Here is a 22,547-nt window from a genome sequence, read left to right on the forward strand (position 1 = left end):
AGCAAACGACATACCAGTTGGCGGAGACAAGGGTAGTGATAGACTACAGCTGTTCACTGCTCTTAAATACTGCATGCTTAATTACTACAGGAAAACAGCAATCTGCTACTTATGCACTTGGGTGCCAAGAGAACATGGTCATTTTCAGCATCAGCTTTTTTGGGTGCTGCTGAAAACCAAAACAGCCCCCTGCTTTGAAAATCCTGCTCCCTTTGGTGTGCACCATTTATTTCCCTGGAGAACGGATTTTTTACACCAACTATAGAAAGTGTTTTCTTTTCCTGAAACATCTAGATCAATTGGTCTACCTGCCATGTTTTCTTTTGGGGGTGGGGGGGAATACAGTGTATTTACTTTGAAAAGAAAAGTCTACAAGGAAATTTTAAAACTGTACACTGGTAGAAATAAATTCACTTAAGAACTGTCAATTTCACCCTGGCAAGCAAATTGACATTGGTTTTGATGTGCAGGGCTTCAGTTTTAAAGGAACAGAAGCTCTCAGCCAGCTTTAACTGCATACCTTGAATTTGTGATTGAATCCCACCTGAATATAGTCTGGAAGTGCCTACAGTCTGAAACTTGGTAAGTGGATGTTGATTGGAAGAAGTTACGTGAGTTTGCAAAGGGACCTTGACAATATTTAGAAAAACTAAAACAGCATTCATTGGTTGGGGTAGAAGGTATGGGAAAGCCATAGGTGCCCATGGCTACTAAAATCTAATGCCCCTTACCTTAGCGCCTGCTGCACCAGCTTCTCCCTTGGAACCATCTAATCCAGGATAACCCTAGAAAAAGAGAGGAAACCATGGAGAGCTTTCATTGCATATCCTTCGCAGAGACTTTTATTTAAAAAATTCAACCTATTTAATGCTTGCATACTTACCCTGTGACCTTTTACGCCGGGAAGACCTGGGGTCCCGGGGAAACCTCGAGCACCCTAAGAGTCAACGGGAGATCAGTTCAGGTAAATAAACAAAGTTTCTCAAACAGATGCTGATAACTGCACAAAAGCTGGAAATACTGAACAGCTCACTGCAGAAGCCATGTTAAGTTGTGGCCTCTTTAGCCATCACTATCTATACTCAGAATGTAAAGCTCTCTGTTCCCCATCAGTCACTCCCCCTTTTCAGCAGGCTTTGATTCAGTGACCCTCTTAAATGGGAAGGCAAGCAAAACTGCTGACATCATAATGCCAATTCATGACACCTGTACTGACTGCCAAGCTCCAAGCATGCCCTAACCTTTTCTCCAAACACAGCCCAGTCTCAAATGAATACCATCTGCAGATAGGTTTGTGGAATTCCACACTAGTCACAGAATTTAGAATTTTGTTTTAAACCAAGCTTCCTATGGCTGCAAAGATAGGCTTTGAAGATATGTAGATACCTGCTGTTGCAATTTGTATACAAAAGTCCAAATATATATGGTACAGAACAGATCAGTTTAAATTGCCAAACAAAACAAAAATGTTAAAAAGTATACAATTTTAAACCTCAGAGAACAAAACTGTGGGCCTTATTTTAATGGTAATAGCTAAAAAAATTGCAGTCTTTGCTGTCACCAGCTTATCTTGTTCCTCCAGGAGAAAAGTTACTTAATTATCTCTCACACAGGTGAGAGATAATAACAGTGGGGTGATTAAACCTTTATGCAAGTCTCTGTATGCAGAGCAAAATAACCGCATGCAGATCAATGTTTCTTTTAAAACATGTTTCTTATGGCTTCAAAGGTGGCCTTCAAAGTGTTCAGTCAATGATGGCAGGGAAGGATTTTCTAGGGACCAGGGAGCAGAGTTTCAATAGCTAGTAGAAGCAGAATAAAATTCATAAAAATGTAAAATAAATGTTGATTTATTTAATTTTAATAACGTAGACAGATTGGATAATTTAGTTTTTAATGAGATACAGAATTTGGTCTTGTGGGTATTAATGTTGTTCAGCACTGATAATTTTGCTTGCAATCTGTTTCTAAATGCAATAAAAGTCTTGGTCACCAGCATGTGGCAATGAGCTACAGGAGTTAGTTATTCTCTGGCTCTCTAAACAACCTGAGAGCCAGGGTGGTTTCAAAGTCAAATTCAGCAGAGACTCTCACATATATCCAGTAGCCTAAACCAGAAATCCAACATACTGTATATTCCTGCATATAAGACTACTTTTTAACCCAGGAAAATCTTCTCAAAAGTCAGTGGTCGTCTTATACGCCGGGTCGTATTTCTTATACGGCAAGTATATCCCAAACGCTGTATTTTAACTGGAAAAGTTGGGGGTCGTCTTATACGCCAGAATATACAGTATTCTTTTTTTAAAAAAATCAAGGCTTTGCTCTGGTGGAGAATTCTGAAATTCTAAGCTCATCTTCAGGAAGAGTAAGGAGATCCTTTCATCCCAAAACCACAGAATATTTCCTCCAAAACTGTGCCTGTCTATGTCAACTAAATGCACTCTCAGAATAGAAGTGCTTTCTGCTGCATTTCTTTATCTGCTTGTATGCACACAGATATCTGAGATATGTTGGACGAAGCCATACCTGAGGCCCAGGTGCCCCACGCTCTCCTGATTTGCCAGGTTTGCCAGATTCACCCTGAAAGAGACAAAAGTGATTAAGAAAAGGATGACATTTATACAAAAGTCAAGGACAGAAGAAGACAGCAGAATTGAATAACTGAGTTAACCCCATGGTCCTTCCTTGTTTGCCGTTCTGTCTCCAACAAAAACTACAGTCGTACCTTGGATCCCCAATGCTTTACGACTTGAACGTTTTGGCTCTCGAACGTCACAAACCCAGAAGTAAGTGTTCCGGTTTGCAAATGTTCTTTGGAACCCGAACATCCGATGCGGCTTCTGTGGCTTCCGATTGGCTGGAGGAGCCTCCTGCAGCCAATTGGAAGCCGCGCCTTGCTTTCCGAATATTTTGCAAGTCAAATGGACTTCCAGGATGGGATGGTTGTTATGATGTCCAAGAACATCTTTGGGACACCAGGTTGAGCAGGGAACGTTTGGCCCTTCAGCTCCCATCAGCCTTGACTATTGGCCATGCTTGCTGGGGCTGATGGGAGATGTAGTTCAGCAACCTCTGGAGGGCAAAAAAGGTTCTCCGCCCCTGATGTAATAGCAGATTAGAAATCTGCATTAAAAATAGCTGGTTCAAATAAATGATATAAGTAAAAAACTCCCTACTGAGCAGCAGCTACCCAACAAAACCCACAAGAAAACAGCACAAGTAGTTTCAGTTCTTTTGCTTTATAGCTCCCTTGACATATAACCCCCCCCAAAAAAGCTGCCCTTCTAGATTCATGATGGGCAGATGTCAAGAGATAAGATACTCACATCATCGCCAGGTTTTCCGGGTGGCCCAGGTGGCCCACGGGGACCCATTGGACCCTAGAGAGAGGGGTAGGGAAAACAAAATATATTAGAAGCCTCTTGCATATTCTGCACCACCTGCTGACACCTGTTAGTGGCTAGGGAGTCTTAATAAGGTGAATATGCTGACAGTATATGTATATATCCATCCTTTCTGTAACTGTGGACTCCCCAATTCACTAGTCATGCTGGTGCTTCTTGTATCCCCATCTGTAGTTTTATGTAGCTTCTTGAAATCTGTCCTTCCACATCAGGAGGAAACTATTCTAGAGTAGGCACTGGGCTAAGAGATTTCCATGACATGTGACTGCTAATACACCACGGCAAAGCTCAGGAATGGGACACCTTTCTGGGGGTTCAAGGGCCACATTCCCTTGGGGAAAGAGTTCAGGAGGCAGGCAGAACACTTCATTCATCTCCCTCACTCTTCATTCATATATTCATTCTCTTCCATTCATTATCTCTCTCAGCAGGCAGAGCAAAGGATCCAAAGCGTGTCATTTGACAACCTGATGGTCAGTTCCAGAGGCCAACAGCACAGGACAGAAACTAGAGGAAGCTTCTAAAAGAAGGCGTCATATGGCTTTTAGTTCACCCCCACTTTCTAGTTATCATACTGCATTCACAATTAGAATGACCAAAGCGTAGGGGTTTCCCCCCTTCGCACACATGCAGTGCATACCTGTTAGGGAACTAATCTCAATTTCATGATTGGCAAAAGGCAGCGCTTGTGCAAAACACAAAAGCATGGTTTAGTGTTATTTGCACAAGCAAGACGGATGTGCCGTGAGCCTTGGGCTCACGACTACCCCCTCTCCTCCTCCTCCCATACAGCTCATTTCGATTCCCACAAGACCTGAATTGTTGCATACAAGCCAAGGACTGCAGTTGAAAACAAACTTGGTAAGTTTCAAGACAACCCAGGCTTTGTAGGAATCAGAAAACTAAACCCTACCGGACTCCTCCTCCCAGCAACATGGGAGGAGCAGAGCGAAGGCGGCAGTAGTGTAGGTAGTCAGGGCCCGGAGGGCGAGGAAAAGTCGGCACCGGGCTGGGCCAGGGGGTGTTGTAGGGAACCACGGAGATCTTTAGGGTGGCACAGGGATCTGTACTGCAGCATGGTGGCTGCTGCGTGTCAGGTTATGGGATTCTAGGGTAGCAGGGGAGCTTGAAATTGGTGGCTGCCCTGAAAAAAGGTGAGGTGTGTGAGATTAAGGCTCACGACAACTCCTTCCAACGTATGCATAAAGCACTAAACCGTGATTTAGCAGAACATGCAACAAGGCCCCTGGAATTGTGCTGTACTAATGCAGGATGTGCAGATAATATTCCTGAGCAGCACTGATACGAAGTACAGTGTTATGTATTAAGTTAACTGCAGTACTCCTTCTGGCCACCGTGGCTGCAGTTCTTACCCTGCCCACTGTGGCTGCAGTTCTCACTCAGGTCCACAACATGCAAATGAAGGATTGAGAGTGCTGTTCACGGATTGGGTAGCTAGGGGAAGTTTGTTACTGTTGCAAGTTACTGAGTACTATATAAGCCAGCTGGCTAAGCTACTGTTCAGTCTGGACTCAGAGCTAGAATAAAGAGCTGGTTGTTTTGAGAGCTGTGTCTTCATCCTTCTTACCCACTATTCTACATACAGTTAAACTGTATTTTAATTACACCCTATAAATAGCATATTAATTAGAATATGCTTTTAAAAAATTGGCGAGAGTCATCTTCGGCAGCTCCCGAGTCACACACACAACCCACTGGTTAAAGTGGGTTCATTGCTGCACTCTTTCCCCATGAGCCTCCAAAAACTCTGAAATCATAGTTCTAGTCACCAGCAGAAATCAGCCCAATAAAAGCATTTTACTATTTTATTATTCTACCCTATCCCACCAGATAGAATCAGTCTGGACTTCTTTGGGAACAAGGGCGGGATACAAAATTAATACAGAAAGAAAGACCTTGCTATTTCAGGTATGATACCCAGATTGTGGAATGGTCTCCCACAGGAGACATGCCTTCATTCCCCATTTTTTAGACAAAGGCTTAAAATGATGCTGTTTCAAGAAAGCATCTTTAAAGACCTTTAAAACGTGACATACTTCACAGCTGATTTTGCTATTGCTTTAAACCAGGCATCCCCAAACTTCGGCCCTCCAGATGTTTTGGACTACATTTCCCATCTTCCTTGACCACTGGTCCTGTTAGCTAGGGATCATGGGAGTTGTAGTCCAAAACATCTGGAGGGTTGCAGTTTGGAGATGCCTGCTTTAAACTGCCATTCTTGATGCTTGGTTTTGTTCTATTCATGAAGGATCGGGGTTCATAAGCCTTCCTACATAACATACTGTCCACAGCAGGTGCCACCACAAAGAAGGACTATCTATTTGTTACATTGCCAGTTTCCTTTCTGAACTGCCAGTGCACTCAGACAGGTCTTCATCAGATAAAAAGGACACACCAGAGAATATATCTACATCTATACCTGGCATGGCCAATCTTGGCACTCCAGATGTTTTGGGACTACAACTCCCATCATCCTTAGCTAACAGGACCAGTGGTCAGGGATGATGGGAATAGTAGTCCCAAAACATCTGGAGGGCCAAGTTTGGCCATGCCTGATCTATACAAAGTGACCTGTAAGTTATCCAGATACATAGCCAAAATGTCATATAGCACATCTTCAGCATCGGAGAGAGCTGTTTCACACTTTACATGGTACAGTACTGGAGAATCCCAGTTGGCAAACAGATGGGCCTCCTTTGTGGTGGCACCTGCTCTGGACAGCATGTAATAGATTCCCAGCAATTAAGAAAAGCTCTTTATCAAGCTGCGGGGAATAAATCTGAGGCAGAAGATCCCACAAGTACCTCTTCCCTTTCCTTGGTAGTAAGAATGCAACAATAGCACTGTTATGTGTTATTGCTCCCCTTTTGCAACACCCCACACCTGCCTCACACTGCCTAATAATAATAGGGCTGGCCCTGACTAGATGTGATGCTCAACACAGAACTGCTGATCGAAACGGCAGCACCATGTCAAGTTCCATCACTGTGACAAAAGTCAGATAGTGGACAGCACAGTGAGGCTGCACTGCATCCCTGACCTCCCTCTATTGTGCAGTTACTGCATGCTAGGATGGAGAGGGGTGGGGGAACTGTGAGGCCAGTGTGGTGCAAATGTGCTGGTGGAGGAAATCCTGCCAGCGCATTCGCACTGCGCTGACCTCACCAGTGCCTCACCCCTACCCATCTCCACCACAGTTGGAAGTACTTGGCCAGAGGGAAGTGGCACAGGCCCATCGTACCATTGCTACTGAGACTCACCTGTGTATTTTCCCTGCATTTCTCTACCCCCAGGAGTGGCAACCAAGTGTAACAGGGAGATAGCACAACACAGATTTGCTTTTAAATGCAAATGGAGGTGAACTTCTTCCCCGTCCTTATACACGGCTGACATATTCAGTAGCAGACACGCGTCAAGGATCACTTCCTGTTCCTGCACGTCAGGCTCTTTCCCACCATGACATTGTTCTCATATGCAATATAGAAGTACATTAGAACCCAGGGTTGATTTAGGACACCACAGACTTCCTACGGAAACCACTACCTATTGATGCTCTCCCATAAAACAATATCCTAGCAACCATAGATGCACATGCCCTGTGGACCAACATCCCACTTGGAGATAGACGGAGGGTCACAATCCACAATGATACAGGGTAACTGCTATGTCTATTCCCTTATGCCAACAAGTTCGTAGGCCTACTTGGAACCTTTTAAGCTGCTCTTTGCTGCCTAAGCTACATTGATGATATTTTTATCTGCTGGATCAATGGGAAGAATAATCATGAACAATTTCCACCCCTTCCTACACCCGAGCCTGGACCAACTAACGCAGGAAATCCACTTTCCAGTCATCGCAATGCAACTGTGTACTGGACACCTAAGTCCACTGGTCGCTGCACGTAAGGGGCCAGCTACTACCCTGAGCACACCATATGGTTGACAGTGGTGGGCCAAGTCCTAGGGTTCAAGCACATTTGCTGCAGTCAATCAATGGTGGATATATTAAGGTGAGATGTATTGCCTTTGTTAATATGGAACACATTTTTGTGTTTTTTTATTGCAAACTGCCCTGTGATCCTCAGATGAAGAGCGGTATGAAAATTTCATAAATGATGATGATGATAACAACAATAATATTCTTTGAATTAGAATACATTTCCAATGAGAACATTGATTAAAAAAAACAGCAACAGGCTGGCCCCAGGGGCATGAGCCATGCTGAGCCACATGCCTTAGGTAGCAGATCAGAAGGGAACCAGATCGTACACAGATCAGCCACCATATGTCTACCTGGCTGGCTTTCCAGTAGGGCTGGGCAATATATCGTCCAAAACTGGTTTGAAGTCCATATTGCGATATCGGTTTTATAATTTTTGACCTGGCAATATAATGTGAATCATGATGTGTGTGTGCTATGCAAAACTTACAACATGGGGGAAACAGTGAAGCCAGCCAATGCCTCTACATAGCTCCATCCTTATTTCAGGCATTGTGATATATCAGTATATCAGGATGTTTAGCTGGTGATATATCATGATCATCACCTTGCCTACAAAGGTCCGTATAGTTCAAGCTATGAGTAGTGATGCATGGAAGTGAAAGCTGGACCATAAAGAACGCTGAGCGCGAAAGAATTGATGCTTTTGAATTATGGTGCTGGAGGAGACTCTTGAGAGTCCCATGGACTGCAAGAAGATCAAACCTATCCATTCTGAAGGAAATCAGCCCTGATTGCTCACTGGAAGGACAGATCGTGAAGCTGAGGCTCCAATACTTTGGCCACCTCATGAGAAGAGAAGAATCCTTAGAAAAGACCCTGATGTTGGGAAAGATTGGTGGCACTAGGAGAAGGGGACGACAGAGGACGAGATGGTTGGACAGTGTTCTCGAAGCTACGAACATGAGTTTGACCAAACTGTGGGAGGCAGTGGAAGACAGGAGTGCCTGGCGTGCTATAGTCCATGGGGTCACGAAGAGTTGGACACGACTAAACAACAACATATCATGATGTTGAAAACCAGGTATCTCCCTATTGCCCACCCACAGCTGGCGGGGCCCCTGTGGGGCTCTCCAGAACATGTGTCCTGGTCCGTCCTCAGAGTGAGGCACTGTGGGTGCGACGGACCGTGATGAGAGAGACAGTACCTCCAAGTACCAGAGGCAATATTCCTCTCCATACCAGTGGGGAAGAGTGCTGTTGTGCCCGTGTTCTGCTTGCAGGCTTCCTATAGAGCAGTGTTTCCCAGTTCGACCCCATCTAGTCCAGCATCCTATTCTCCCGGTGGACAACCAGATGTGTCTATAGCAGTGTTTCCCTACCTTGGGTATCCACCTGTTTTTGGACTACGATTCCCATCACCCCTAGCTAGCAAGACCAGCGGTCAGGGATGATGGGAACTGTAGTCCAGAAGCAGCTGCAGACCCAAGGTAGGGAAACACTGCTATAGACACATCTGGTTGGATGCTGGACTAGATAGGGTCGAACTGATCAAACATAGCTCTTCTTATCTTTTTTTCATTCCCCTCCAATCCACTAAAACCCCATCATGTCCACCCTTAGTCATTCCCCCACAACTAAAAGGCTGCAAAGTCTCTCCATGGGATAACTGTTAGACCTGACTTCAACTGCAAAGCTCAATAAATCTTTTCCCTTTGCTCATGCCCTTACTCTTTGAGAACCCCTACGCTAAGTACTTTTGATTGATACTTTAGGCAGGCTTCCTCGGGAGGTTGAGGATCCCAGAAGTGAAAAGAGGATTTGCAGGTGCATCATGGCCAGAGAGAAAGGAGGAGAACATGAGCGCATTCATTGTGCCACAAACATGTGCACTTCCTAGATACTCACGCCAGTACCAGGTTCGCCAGGTTCACCAGGGCTGCCTTGAAATCCTTGAGGGCCCTGAAAAGAAGAACATAGATATACAGATGAAAGATATTCTTTCATCTGCCTCATTTCCCCCCCCCCCCAAAAAAACATAAGAGATCATCCAAAAAGAGTCGAAAGGTTTTGATACTTACAGGAGATCCTGGAGGTCCCGGAGGTCCTCGTGGTCCCATAGGTCCCTATAATAGAAAATAAAATAAAATTAAGCAATCATTACTCCCCAAAAAGAAAGGAGGACCCAATCCCAACACAGGAGATACACTAAGCTCTGGCTGTACAGGCACTGAGAACCAGAGCAGCGCTTCTTCCATGGCTGCTTCTTCTTTAATTCTCCCTCTCTTTCTTTGTACCATCCAGGGCTATTTGTATTTATAGAAGTAATTCAGCGGTGAAAACACACACACATTTTCTCTTGGAAACTGTCCATGTTTACTAAGCCCGAATTTCATTTACTGCTTGCCAAGAAATGCTAGAGAGTAGAAATTTCCTGCTGGAAGTCTTGTGGGATCTTGAAGAACAGTAGCTGCTGTCTGTCTTTGCATACTTCAGCTCTCGATCCAAGTGCAACAGTGACCTGGCCCCTTAAAACAAATCTCTCTATTACTTCCCTGTCCATAATCATCCATTTCAACTATTTTGGCACATGGCTTGGGAAGTTCTGGCAAGCAATGCAAAGGCCCAAAGACCTTTTCTCTCTCCTTTTTTTTTTTTTAAAAAAAGAAGTCTGCCTTTCCGTTAAAGCGGCTTGCTTGGACAATCTTGGAATAGCAGGTCAACAAACATTTAGAAAGGCAACAAAATTAATTTATAATGAAAAGAAACGTGGTTTTCTGGAACTCTGGGTACAAAGGAAGGTGGTGGTGATGAGACTTTGATGGCATCACTCTGGCTTAACATCAGGAATGGATTGGACTCTATGGGCTTCAATTAAACTATGCTGATTGAGGTGCTGCAAGCAAAAGCTGTCGCTCCTTTGGGCCCAATGCAGCTATGCTGGTGACTCAGCTACCCTATTTTAAGGGGACAGAAACAGTCCCAGTGTTATTGCAGTGCAGGGATCAGGAACAAGTGGCCCTGCAGATACATTGCTGGACTACAACTCCCATCATCCCTGACCACTGACCATGATGTTTGGTGCTGATGGCTGTGGGAGTCCAACAACAATCCAGAGGGTCACAAGTTTCCCCTTCCCTATTGTAGTGTATTATTTTATGCAAACCATCTTGAGCATCCTTCTGAAAATATCGGAAGATATTTTTTAAAATAAATTTTAAAAATCAAATAATAAAATAATAAAATGTTATCTAGCTATCTATCGATAGATCTATACACACGATGTCAGTGTTACCTTGGAACATTTTATTTACTTTTCTTAACATTTATCTATCCCACTTTCCTTCCATCACAGAACCCAAGGCACTGTACATGGGACTCGCATGCAGACACTGACCAAACCCAGGTGGTGGCCTCAGGTGGCTTCATATTGTACCCTGGGAGAGCCTAAATGGTACAGCCCAACAATAGGCCTTCCATCTCATGGGGTGTCTGCTTGTCTGTTTTACTGTAGCTCTCAGTCAGAGAAACTAATATGGGCTATAAAACGCTCCGTATGTCTGGAGCAGAGGTGAGGAATCAAACTCATATAGCACCACACTAGATCTACAAATTTAGGGCCATTTGGAAGAGCTCCTGTGACATTTACTCACCGGAAGTCCCACCACTTTCAATGCAACTCAACCCCAAAATGTGCTAAGGATTATGGTCCAGGTGTACATCATACCTAGTTCTCAAGATGGCTGAAATCTGACTGGTCTCTGTCTTTAGGTTTCGTAATTTCTCTATTTTGTTCTGCAAAATGCATTTTTCTCAAGCATTTTTGAATGTAAAATGAGGCTCTTGGCCTAGCCTACAGCACATATCCCTCACTGGACTAGATCAGGTTCAAATCCACACATGGCCACAAAGATCACTGGTGACCTTGATTGAGCCAGTCAGCCAAAATTACCAGTACCATGTAGGGTTGTGGCTGAGGTTAAAATAGAGGGGAGAGGAAAATGCATGTATGCTACCTTGAGCTCCTTAGAGGAACGGTGGGATATAAATGTTGTAATTAACATAAATATAATATCCATTAGTAGTTGGTCACATTCCAACAATCAAACGTTGTCTTAAAAAGCTAATATTATGAATAAGTCTCAGACATCAGCATAAGGCAGGAAGCTGCAGTTAACCATAGCTTCCTATTACATCTGAACGAGGAAACTGGGGTTAACGGCTTTTCACACAAGCCAAAATGTAAAGCCATCATTTGAAGATGGTTTCTGAAACCTGGCTAGCTTGGAAGTCATTAACCGTAGTCCTGGCTCAGACATGACCTGAAGCTATGGTTATCTATAGCTTATTGTTTCATCACTCACGCGAAGGAAGGAGTGACACAGCTGTGTGCAGGTGCCTGAAGATCATACCTATTTCAGTTTACTAGGCCAAATTCTCATCAACTGAACGTGACAATTCCCCCTCCGCAGGATAGACTGGCTCCAGAGGGTAGCACTTGCCAAGTTCGCAGGACCAATGAATGATCCACCATCAGCGCTACTCAACAGTGCCACCATTTTGTATGGGGCACCCAACCCAAGAAGCCCTGAGGCACCCACCTTTTTCAGGCTAAGGCCCATTGCAGCCCTGGGAGCCTCGAAACCCTGCAAGGTGGGCACTGTCTGCAGGGAACCTAGGAAAATACTGTTGTGCGAGCAGGGCTAAAAGTCTCTTAACAGACAGTTCTCACCATCACTAAACTACAATCAGTGGCACAGTATGGGAGGGGCCACAGGGGCAATTGCCCCAGGTGTAAATTTGTTAGGGGCGCAAAATTTCAACATCCGGTGCTGCCTCAATACAGGTGCATGGTTTTGTCACTGATGGCTTCTCCATGCGAACTAGGAAGTGACCTCTCTAGACAACGGAATGGCTCTTTTCTTTCTTGTGTTAGGGGCACAAAATCTCCTGGGTGACACGGAAACTATTAGTATGCGCATGCATACTCTGTCCATTTCCCTGCCTTCCATCCACCTCCTCTGCATGGGCAGGTGCCTGCATGGGTGCTGGCAACCCATGTTACGCCACTGACTACAATTGCCAGGATTCTTCATGGAACATCATCCCACGGCAGCCGACTGCCATAAAACCAATACACCAGATATATCTGGGGTGAGGAGCCTATGGACCTCTACGTCAGAGATCGCCAAACCAGAAGACCCCTGAGCAGGTGCCCGAGACTTTGAGCTTTCATTTTTAAAAGAGCTCTAGCCCTTCAAGAAAGCAAGTTATGAGGTGAAATGTGCAGGTACTTTCTAAGCAATTTCTATGCAATGAAAATGGTGTAACTAGCTTGTATATATTTCATGATACTGAGGAATGCTTCTGGTTGTTATTAGGCAGCAACAGCATGTGTGTGTGTGTGTGTGTGTGTGTGTGTGTGTGTGTGTGTGTGTGTAAGAGAGAGAGATCACCACAATCAGGGCCAGCAGGCCATAGCTGACTTTCCATGGTATGCATAAGATTGCCAGGAGTGGTTGCCTTGCTGATTTTGTGTTATGCCACACTCCTTCCATGGCCGCCATTTTGTGTCTAGCACCCCCAGCACCCTCCTGAAATTCAAAATGTGTCCACTAGTCCAAAAAGTTGGGCAACCCCTGCTGTAGGTTGCTGCTAGACTACAACTCCCATTGTTGCTGATCACTGGCCGTTCTGGCTGGGTTGTAGTCCAACAATATCTGGAGGGTCACAGGCTTACCCACCGCTGCAATATACATTTGTAGCACAGACATGAGCTCAAACGATTTGGGGAGACTCTCCTGGTACTTACCATTGGTCCTTGCATCACTCCCATCTGAGCGCCGCCTGCTTTCTCGTCAAATCCTCCAGCCATCTGAGCAGCAAAGTTCTGCAAAGATAAAGCGCAGAGAGAACATGGTCAGTTTCAGTGGAACGTGATGTGATCTGACAGAGAACATTCACACAATGAGGAATACAAGAAGTCTTTTGAAAAGTCCAGAGTTTCCCGTAGTATCTGATGGGCAAGCACGCCCACATCACGGAGGAAGAAATTAGGGCAAGCTCATTTTACATTTTTTTTACTCTCCTTGGAGACTATGCCTCCAGGCATAGGGTGATATTTTTAGGCAGAATTTCATCTGGAGAGAAAAGGAAGGGGGCTTTCTAAGTAGCAATTTGTATTCTTTTGCCCACCCTATTATCAAGTCATTGTTTTGGTGTTTCCCACCACAGTAAACAAGGAGGGGGTCTGCAATGATAGAAATCAACTTTGTGGTACACAAAAATTTCCAACAAGTTATCGAGAACACAAAACATTGTTCATTCTATCTAGAGACAGGGTGTCTGTAACACAGAGCTACATCATTGAATCTAAACAATATTCAAGTGCACTTGGAATAATTAGAAAGTGTGGCTTAAAAATGGACACCGACAGGTCAAACTTAGCTCCAAAAAAGCACTGTTGTGCATTCTGAGGAGAGCAGAACAACCCCATCAGATTAGTTTATTAATCCTATTATGAAACCATTGAATACACCTCTATTACAAGAATGCATGTCCAAAGGCAGTGGCGGAGCGTATGCCCACCAGTTTGACCCGGTGGTGGAGCCGGGTGCAAGGTGCACAGCAGCTGAGGAGGGTGGGTGGCAGTCTTGCCGTCCATTCTCCTGCTCTCCTCCCCTGGGTCAGGCCTGACCCGGGAGCCGAGCTGCGGACAGGCACAAGTGCCCAGCCAAGACTCAGCTCCTTCTCACTCAGAGCCAGGCTCTGATGAAGGAGCCTGCTGTGGGGGTGCCTGTTTGCACCCCCTCACAAGATTGTGCTCAGAGCCATGGACCCCCATGGACACACGCACACACACACCGCTACGCCTCTATCCAAAAGTACAACCTCAAGATCAGTTACTCCTTAAAACATTTTAACTCTACCTCCGTGTCCCCAAAAGACTGAGGGGAATGGGAAGAATGGACGTTTTCCGCTCTTTTCAGTGGGTGTTTCCATACAGAGTAGCAATTCTAATGTTTACCAGTAAAGGTAAAGGTCCACCTGACCATTAGGTCCAGTCATGACCGACTCTGGGGTTGCCCTCTCATCTCGCATTATTGGCCGAGGGAGCCGGCGTATAGCTTCCAGGTCATGTGGCCAGCATGACAAAGCCGCTTCTGCCGAACCAGAGCAGCACACGGAAACGCCGTTTACCTTCCCGCTGTAGCGGTTCCTATTTATCTACTTGCATTTTGACGTGCTTTCGAACTGCTAGGTTGGCAGGAGCTGGGACCAAGCAACGGGAGCTCACCCCGTCACAGGGATTCGAACCGCTGACCTTCAGCAAGCCCTAGGCTCAGTGGTTTAACCACAGCGCCACCTGGGTCCTTATGTTTACCAGTAGTGACTCAGTAAAGAATGTGTATTGTTGGCTACCCTATATGAACCCGGAGTAAAGGAATATGACTTGGTGAGTGTGTCCTATGTGTGGAGTAACATTCAAAAATCAGGGTTAGTTACTGCAATCAAAGAAAAAGAACACATTCTGCACATAAATATCCTCCAGTATGCCAAACGTTGATATTGTTTACACGCCCCTAATAGCAATCAAGTGTGGGTTGCAAAAAAAATAATCATTAAACTATGTTGCAGTGTAGTGTTCCTCAAACATGGGCCTGCAGATGTCTGACTACAAATCCCATCATTTCTGACTACTAGCCAAGCTGGCTGGGGATGATGGGAGTTGAGTCTAGCACTATTAACTTCCCTGGGACTTCTTCCCAGGTAAGAGGGTATAGGATTACAGCTTTAGCGACTCTAAAATACAACTTTAAGGAAATGCATTAATGGAATGTCTGCCTTTGTCCAGACCTGCCGCTCTCCTGATTGTTTCATAACCTGACACAAAATCAAAACCTGCTCAGTCCTAGCAACACTGTCGCTGCAACCCATTGCTAACTGGCTTCCCCAGCTGAAAATTACAGTTCCAATGGTTGGTGTAGCCATTAATCTGCTGGGGCTAGTAAAGGCCACCAGACCTAACGGCTCTCAAAACTAGAGTTGCCTAGACAAGTTGGGTGTAATTAACTAGGAATGAATTTAAGGTGCTTTGCGGAGGAATTTACAAATGTATTTTGGACCCACAATGGAGTATGGAAATAGGTATGCTTAAGACTACAGAAATCAGTGGGCTTGTGCACATCTAATTCTATATTGGGCTGTTGATCCAAGTCTATAGACAATGGTGAGCCCTGATGCTCCTCCGCCATTCTCTAGCACAGTAGTTTTCTACCTTGAGGGAACCTTTTTCCACATCAACTGATCTGCCTTTGATTCCTGCATTGTAGGGGGTTGGACTAGATGACCCTTGAGGTCCCTTCCAACTCTACAATTCCATGATTCTATGATCTCCTATGTACTTACCGTATCTATGCCCCTGCCACAGACCCCCAGTGCATTAAAAAGTACAGTGGTACCTCGCAAGACGAATGCCTCACGCAATGAAAAACTTGCAAGATGAAAGCATTTTGCGATCTTTTTGTTGACTCGCAAGACTAATTTTTCTATGGCCGTGCTTCGCAAGACGAATTTTTTTGCATTGATTTTCTTTTTGCTTTGCTTTGTTTAAATTGGAAAAGCGCAAAACGAAATTTTCACAATACAAAACGACTCGCGGAACGAATTAATTTCGTCGTGCGAGGCATCCCTGTATTCTATGACACCTCACAGTTAGAAAAAAGCCATAGCCCAGCCTGTTGAGCACACAGCCTGTCTTGCATGAACTGAGAATGTATTGCTATGAGTCGAGGGGCCAGGGGAGCAGGCTGTATGCCGAGACCCTTCTAATTCCTAGATCCAGCAAGTGTTAGAATAGAAGGAAGGATTCAAATTGTTGGAATGGCCAGATTTTTTTTATATAATGGCCCTGTAAATATAGGTCATTAAGGTATCCAAGGAAGTGGCTCTGTGCCAGACAAATGGGGGGCTCCCTCAACTCACTATTTGTTAGAAAAGGCAAAGGCCAGAATTGAGTTGTGTAAGGGTAAACTAGAAGCTGGAGAAAGAAGCAGGCTGGAGCCTGTGAAAGAGAGAGATGCCTGATTTCTGTGGCTATGGAGAAGCAAGACCTGCTTGGGGTGTCAATGCTGCGAACCCCTCCATCATAGGCTCAGGTTGTACATATGTGTAAATAAAGCATATGCCATAAAGACACTACAATCTCCACTGTACCTCATTCCAAAGGAAACACAAATGTGTAGGTAAATGCCTGGAACCCCTGGAATCTCGCACTGCTCAGAGATAGGGGTGGCATGTTCTAGAGAATACCCAACACTCCCTTGCAGAAGACTTCTGGCAAAATAAGCTTGGCAGTGAAGAGTTAGACATGTTTCAAGGGATTCTGACTTGTTGCAGAAACGCATGTTATTGTGCGGAGGGGGTATTTCCAGAGGACCCCCGCAGAACAAGGTTTGAAAACCACAACTCTAATGCAGATAATGGCAAAAGAGGGCAAAGGCAATCTAGGCCATTGAAAACCCAGCAGTCTGTTGTACTCTGAATATGTGGCATTTTTTAGGTAGCATATTATGCATGCTGAACTGAATTAAGGCTTTTGCAGAGTTAGAACACCAGGAATTTTTGGTAGGTAGCACAGTGAAAGAGCTCTTTTCATTCTGTAACCACACATGAAATGTGTGTGTTTTGGGGGGGAGGTGAATCAAGCAGAGGATACTCACTCCACCAAGGCCAGGGGGACCTGGGGGGCCTGGGGGTCCAGCAGGCCCAGGGTTGCCAGGTGTACCAGGTTCGCCATCTCTGCCGCGTGGGCCAGGAGCACCCTATTTTAAAAAAAGGAAGAAAAGTGTCGCAAAGAAGTCAAACCATAAACCATTGTATCATCTCATCCAAGATTACACAGGCAAACTTTAAACCGACAACAGCACCCGGTCCAATTAACCCTCATAACTGGTAGTATGCATCTTATACAGTCTGCATCTAGACATGTCTACTCAAAAGTAAATCTCACTGAGTTGGCCTAAGGGTTCACAGGATTGCAGAGTTACTTAAAATTTTGCTAGGTCTTCTCCATTCATTTCATCTGTGTATTAACAGCCCAGTCCAAATACCGGTAATTGTAATGCTCACAGACATAAAAATGCTCAGTGATGTACCAGCAGAGATGCCAGTACAGGCTACTGGTCTGTTGAAGCTATCTGTGGCCTGTGTAGAGTTATGATGGCACAACAGTCAGAATTCCTAGGGAAAAAAGTATTTAGGATGCAGGAGAGGGCCCTAATAGACCATTTGGTTGTATGCATTTGTGTAAACTGCTTTGGGAAGCCTCTTTTTTTATTTATTAAAAAAGACTGATTTTTGAAACTTCTAGTCTAAGCCCCTGCCCAATACAATGAATTCAAAGCTAGAGCACCTCTCACTACCCTCTTGCTGGAATACCTCCAACAAGAGAGCGCCCACCTACCGAACCTGGAGTTGGTTCCACTGTCAGACTGCTGTGACCATTAGCAAAATCTACCCCCCTGTAACATAATCCTTGCAGAGTGGTTTAACAGTCAATTGTTCTTCCCAGGGAACTCTGGGAATTGTAGGCCCTGTGAGGGGAACAGGGGTCTCCTAGCACCCTTAACAAGCCACAGTTCCCAGGATTCTTTGGGGGAAGCGTTGACTGTTTTAAAGTGGTATGGTGCTGCTTTAAATGTATAGTGCAGATGTGAGCCCAGTCTTGCCCTTTGGGGAACAACCCTTTGCCTCCTCCTATGTGATTTCCACCCCCCTCAACACCTTTGCTGCCATCCTCTGAACCCATTTCCATTTTGTCTACCTCCTTCTTAGAGTAATGTACCCAACATTGGGTGCAGTAGTTTAGATGAGGCTGGTATAGAGCAAAGTGAAACTATTACTTCTCATGACCTGAAAACAATGGGCCTATTGAGTCACCCTAAAATACAAACATGTTCTCCGACCCAAAATGTGATGCGCACAGGGACTTGTTTCAAATGCTAGGGATGGCCCTATCTATCCAACAGAGACAGCCAAGGAACAAAGATGTACAAAAGAATACTACTTCCTCCCTAGGGTGGGGAGAAGAGGGGGAATTGTTCCGCCTAGCAAGCTAAAATGCTTGCACTGACGGAATGATCAGCATAGCACAACGCTGAATTCCTCCAAAAATATTTGCCTAGTTGCCTCTGGTGAGCAAGCATTGTTTCCAGGTGACAAAGCAGAAAAGCTCTTACGAATTCAGAAACGGTTTTTATTTATTTCTGTTTCAGACCTTCTGCGTACCACAAATAGCCGTCATAGTTGTCTGTGGGAAGGTGAGGCGGTAAAGCAACTGTGTGGGCATGCAACTTTTGCAGATTGGTTTACAAGACTGCACATAACAGTATGGTTTAACCTCACATAGGTAAAAATCTTTTATTTAAGACTCCAGGTACTCTGCTCAGGGTGGCATAGACCACCATGCTCCACTCCTGCCTCTCCCCGCCCCCCAATTTTACCACCACGAAAACCTTATGAGGAATTTTAGACTGAATGATAGCAACTGGCCCAAGGTCAGGCAGTAAGTTTCATGGGCGAGGGGGAACTTGAACCCAGTTCTTGCCAGTCCTAATCCAACACTAACCATTTCATCACTCACTCTCGTTTTGAAAAATACTGAAACCTTACTCCCTGACTCAACCAAGCACAAAAAGCAGACTATTAAGCACTCATCTTGTATGCTCTATAACTAACTTTCCAAAATCAACACTTTAATGTGTGTGAATCATCTAGATGCCCCTGACTTGAAGAGATGACAGGTTTGATATTTTACAAAGCAGCAAAGCCAAGACTTGAGAACGGTAGTCAGGTGCTTTCAGTCGTGATGTACAATGCAATCCTATACGTTTCCTTGAGAGTAAGTCCCATGGTGTACAAAGGGACTCGCTCCCTGGTAAGCATGCATAGGATCTCAATCTTAATCCTTTGCCCAATGTGTGAGAAGTTGCCATTACCTTCTCTCCTTTATCTCCACGTTCTCCCCTTGGTCCTTGTTCACCCGAAGGTCCCTTAAGCAGGTGAAGACAAGAGACTCAGTTAGATATTTTGGTGAACATTTTCCTCCAAAACATTTAAAGATCGTAGCAGAAGAGCTGAGTTCCCTACCTGTGGTCCAGGGGGTCCTCTTGGTCCTACAACCTGGACAGGAAAGAGCAAGAGAGAAAGAGAGGGAGACAAAGCTGGTTATGTTGGAAGCACATTTTGTACTGTCAGCATTCAAGGGATGAGGAAGGTGAATACCGAAAGTGTAGCACTTACATCTTTAATATCGCCAGGTTCTCCTTTTTGTCCCTGCAAAATGCAAAGTGTGCACAAGGTTTAACAGGACAACAAAGCCAGGCTTCCCCTACACACAAATGGTGCCCTGTGTTCAACTCATGCACAATGCTGACATTCTATCTAGACTCCCTGCTTGAAACACTGGGCAACTCTAAGCAGGCCTGTGTACTTGAAAGGGGTAAAGAACATCTGGGCCCCAACTTTGCACAAGAGGTATGCATAAACTTAGCCTAAGTTTTGAATAGCCTTATTTAAGTCAATGGAAGTATTCATTGCTTTTAAGTTTAAGGAAACATTTCGGCTTTTTCACTAGGTCTGGGATATGGGAACTGCAGTTCACATTTCATGCCCATGAGACAGCTAGGCTCTGCAATAATTCACAATAACCGTCTGTTGCAGGAGTTCCATTGGCTTCTCCAGATTTCCTTCGGTTCTTTGCGAGGGACAGGAAATGAGGTACACCCTGTATGCCAAATGAATGTGTGCAGCAAGGGACTGACAGGGCCGCCGAGTGACATGTTCCTGTGCCTTTGACAGCATCTCGATATGCAGAAATCAGCAGGCAAATCATTTTAGGACATCTTAAGTGGTAAGCATTCTTGCCCTGTTAATGCCCTCCACCGATACGCCACCTTTTTTAAGAAAAGCAAAGGCAAGAGTCGAAGCACTGAAACTATGAAAGAAATCTACAGGTCAGATGGCTGTCAAAAGGCAACAGGAGCTGACGCCACTAGTAAAAGTTAGAACCCCTAGGGGGCAATTAAATAAAGCCATGGCTATTAACAGCATTCAGTTGCCTCACCTTGGGGCCAGGTTGTCCTGTTAAGAAAAAATGGGGGGAGGGGAGAGAGAGAAAGCATCAGAACCATGTCAACATAAATCATATGAGCATTATAGTACGGTACCTTCAACCGTACACATGAGATGCACACAATAAGACAAGAGGGGCAGGAAGATAAGGAAGAGGCTCTGTGACTCGATGGTGATGGTGTGGAGATGCTGTGCTTTTCTAAACCCATCTGCTGTGCTGGAGATACTGCCGCCCCAGGAAAGTTATAGGCACAGGACTTTTATACTTATAGAATGAAAGCCCCATGCAAAGTGGCAGAGCAGGAAAGCACAGATGGAATAATAGGATTCCAAACCGATCACTGCATGTTCAAAGCCATACTGCAGGATCACTCAGTTTAATTCCATTTTGCCCCACTGGAATTAAGTGTTCTGTTTATTGAAGCAGCAGCAGCAGCAGCAGCACACATTTGGCCATGATCCTGCACGCAAGTACGCATGCCTAAGGCTGCAATCCTATGCAGACATATGTGGGACTGAGTCCTACAGAACTTAGTGGGGTTTTCTTCCAAACAAATGTGCAAAGAGTGCAGCTGCAAGACTCACTGAGTGATGTGAGACGGATTCCAAACCTAAGCTCACTTCCTTGGAAGAAAGTCCTCACCGAAATTACGAATCAGTTGGACTCGTCACCAATCAGGCATGATTAGGATCAATCTGTTAAGCTATTGCAAATGTGCACAGAACAGCAAGTTTTAGAGGAAAGCATGCTTTTCATGTTTTGTTTTGTTTTGTTTTGTTTTAAAAAAAGCAAGAGTGACACAAAATGCAGAAGTTAAAAGCCACATTCAGCTTAACAGCAAATAAACATTGCGGAAGGGACACAGTTAACTTTTGCAAGGCTCAACCCTTTACTCATTCTGGCTGCCTCACACTGTCATTTGTTTTACTTTTTGAAGTAGAGGAGCCTCAAAGGTAAAAGGGTTAAAAAAGGCCACTTCTAATTGTAATATGACTCCTGGGATAGAGAGAAGGCGGTCACATTACACACACATACAAAAAGAACACAGTTTTTGGAACCTGAAATAATGCTGGATTCTCTCCTTGCATCAACTAAAAATCACAGTCGCTTTGCATGCCTCCTGGGCAGCACTTTTGAGACATAGCAAAGCACTATTAATCACCCCCAGTATCTCGGTTATGAAAGCTAGCCCCCACCCCTTCGCTTCCTGACTGTCTATTTTCTCACAAGGCTAAATCTTGAGCTGCTGGTTCTGAGACCACTTTTTAAAAATAAAATAAAATCCCAGAGTCCCTTAAGACAGTAGCATCAAGGGGCTGCAAAAGTAGAGGGAGTAAAACGTGGTTGGGGGGTGTATCTGCCAACATCTTACATAGTTTTACACTGCAGCTGGCTCCCCAAAAATGAGGATAGTGTTTCACTCCTACCAGCTCCAAAGCCTACACTTTGCAAGAGGTTTTTTCACATCTCTGGCCAGCACATGAAATGGCAATGGCTGAAGAGCAATGCACGACGGGTGCAACCCAGAAAAAGCAGGCATGCCAAAGTCACGTTGACATTAAAGGGATTAAGAAACTATCAAATTCCATTGATTCCAATGGGACCTGGGTGCATTATTACTGGGGTGGGTGGGAATGTACTGGAGGCACTTATTTTAAAGCACTATAATTTACCATCAACATTCTTATTATCACTACTGTATTTAGCTTTCTCTGGATTGCAGCCACTGCACACAATAAAGTTTGTGCAAATCCCATTGATTTAAGTGGAGCTTTACATGCCCCTAATGTGTTTAGGATGGGACAACTCACGTTTAAAAGATCCCATTAAGGGGGAAAAGGTTTAATTTGGTGGTTTAATGAGACCTTTCTCATCTGAGTGAAACTGTAAAGGAGCTGTCCTTTGTTCAGCTCACCCTGTAATTTCTGATACTGAAATCACAGCTAAACACTGTGCAGTTGGGGGGAAGACACAGTATCATATACTTAGCACTACAACGCTCTTCTCATTTCCTTCATGCTCACAAAAAATATATATACAGCAAT

At 44.7% G+C, this 22,547-nt stretch overlaps 1 protein-coding gene across 2 annotated transcripts in view; it reads right to left on the reverse strand.

Moving 5' to 3' along the window:
- The window catches only part of COL2A1 (collagen type II alpha 1 chain), an 87,465-nt gene that overhangs the window by 59,832 nt on the left and 5,086 nt on the right, over positions 1 to 22,547 (reverse strand). For both annotated transcript variants that reach the window (XM_035103232.3, XM_035103225.3), the window contains 12 exons: positions 20,494 to 20,510; positions 19,671 to 19,703; positions 19,518 to 19,550; positions 19,367 to 19,420; positions 17,090 to 17,191; positions 13,180 to 13,257; positions 9,449 to 9,493; positions 9,276 to 9,329; positions 3,330 to 3,383; positions 2,530 to 2,583; positions 884 to 937; positions 732 to 785 (listed from right to left, as the gene is read on the reverse strand). In XM_035103232.3, the coding sequence (XP_034959123.1) occupies positions 732 to 785; positions 884 to 937; positions 2,530 to 2,583; positions 3,330 to 3,383; positions 9,276 to 9,329; positions 9,449 to 9,493; positions 13,180 to 13,257; positions 17,090 to 17,191; positions 19,367 to 19,420; positions 19,518 to 19,550; positions 19,671 to 19,703; positions 20,494 to 20,510 (632 nt within the window). The remainder of the gene's footprint in view (positions 1 to 731; positions 786 to 883; positions 938 to 2,529; positions 2,584 to 3,329; positions 3,384 to 9,275; positions 9,330 to 9,448; positions 9,494 to 13,179; positions 13,258 to 17,089; positions 17,192 to 19,366; positions 19,421 to 19,517; positions 19,551 to 19,670; positions 19,704 to 20,493; positions 20,511 to 22,547) is intronic.

Source organism: Zootoca vivipara, chromosome 2 (assembly GCF_965207765.1).
Source record: "Zootoca vivipara chromosome 2, rZooViv2.hap1.1, whole genome shotgun sequence".
NCBI classification, from domain to species: Eukaryota; Metazoa; Chordata; class Lepidosauria; order Squamata; family Lacertidae; genus Zootoca; species Zootoca vivipara.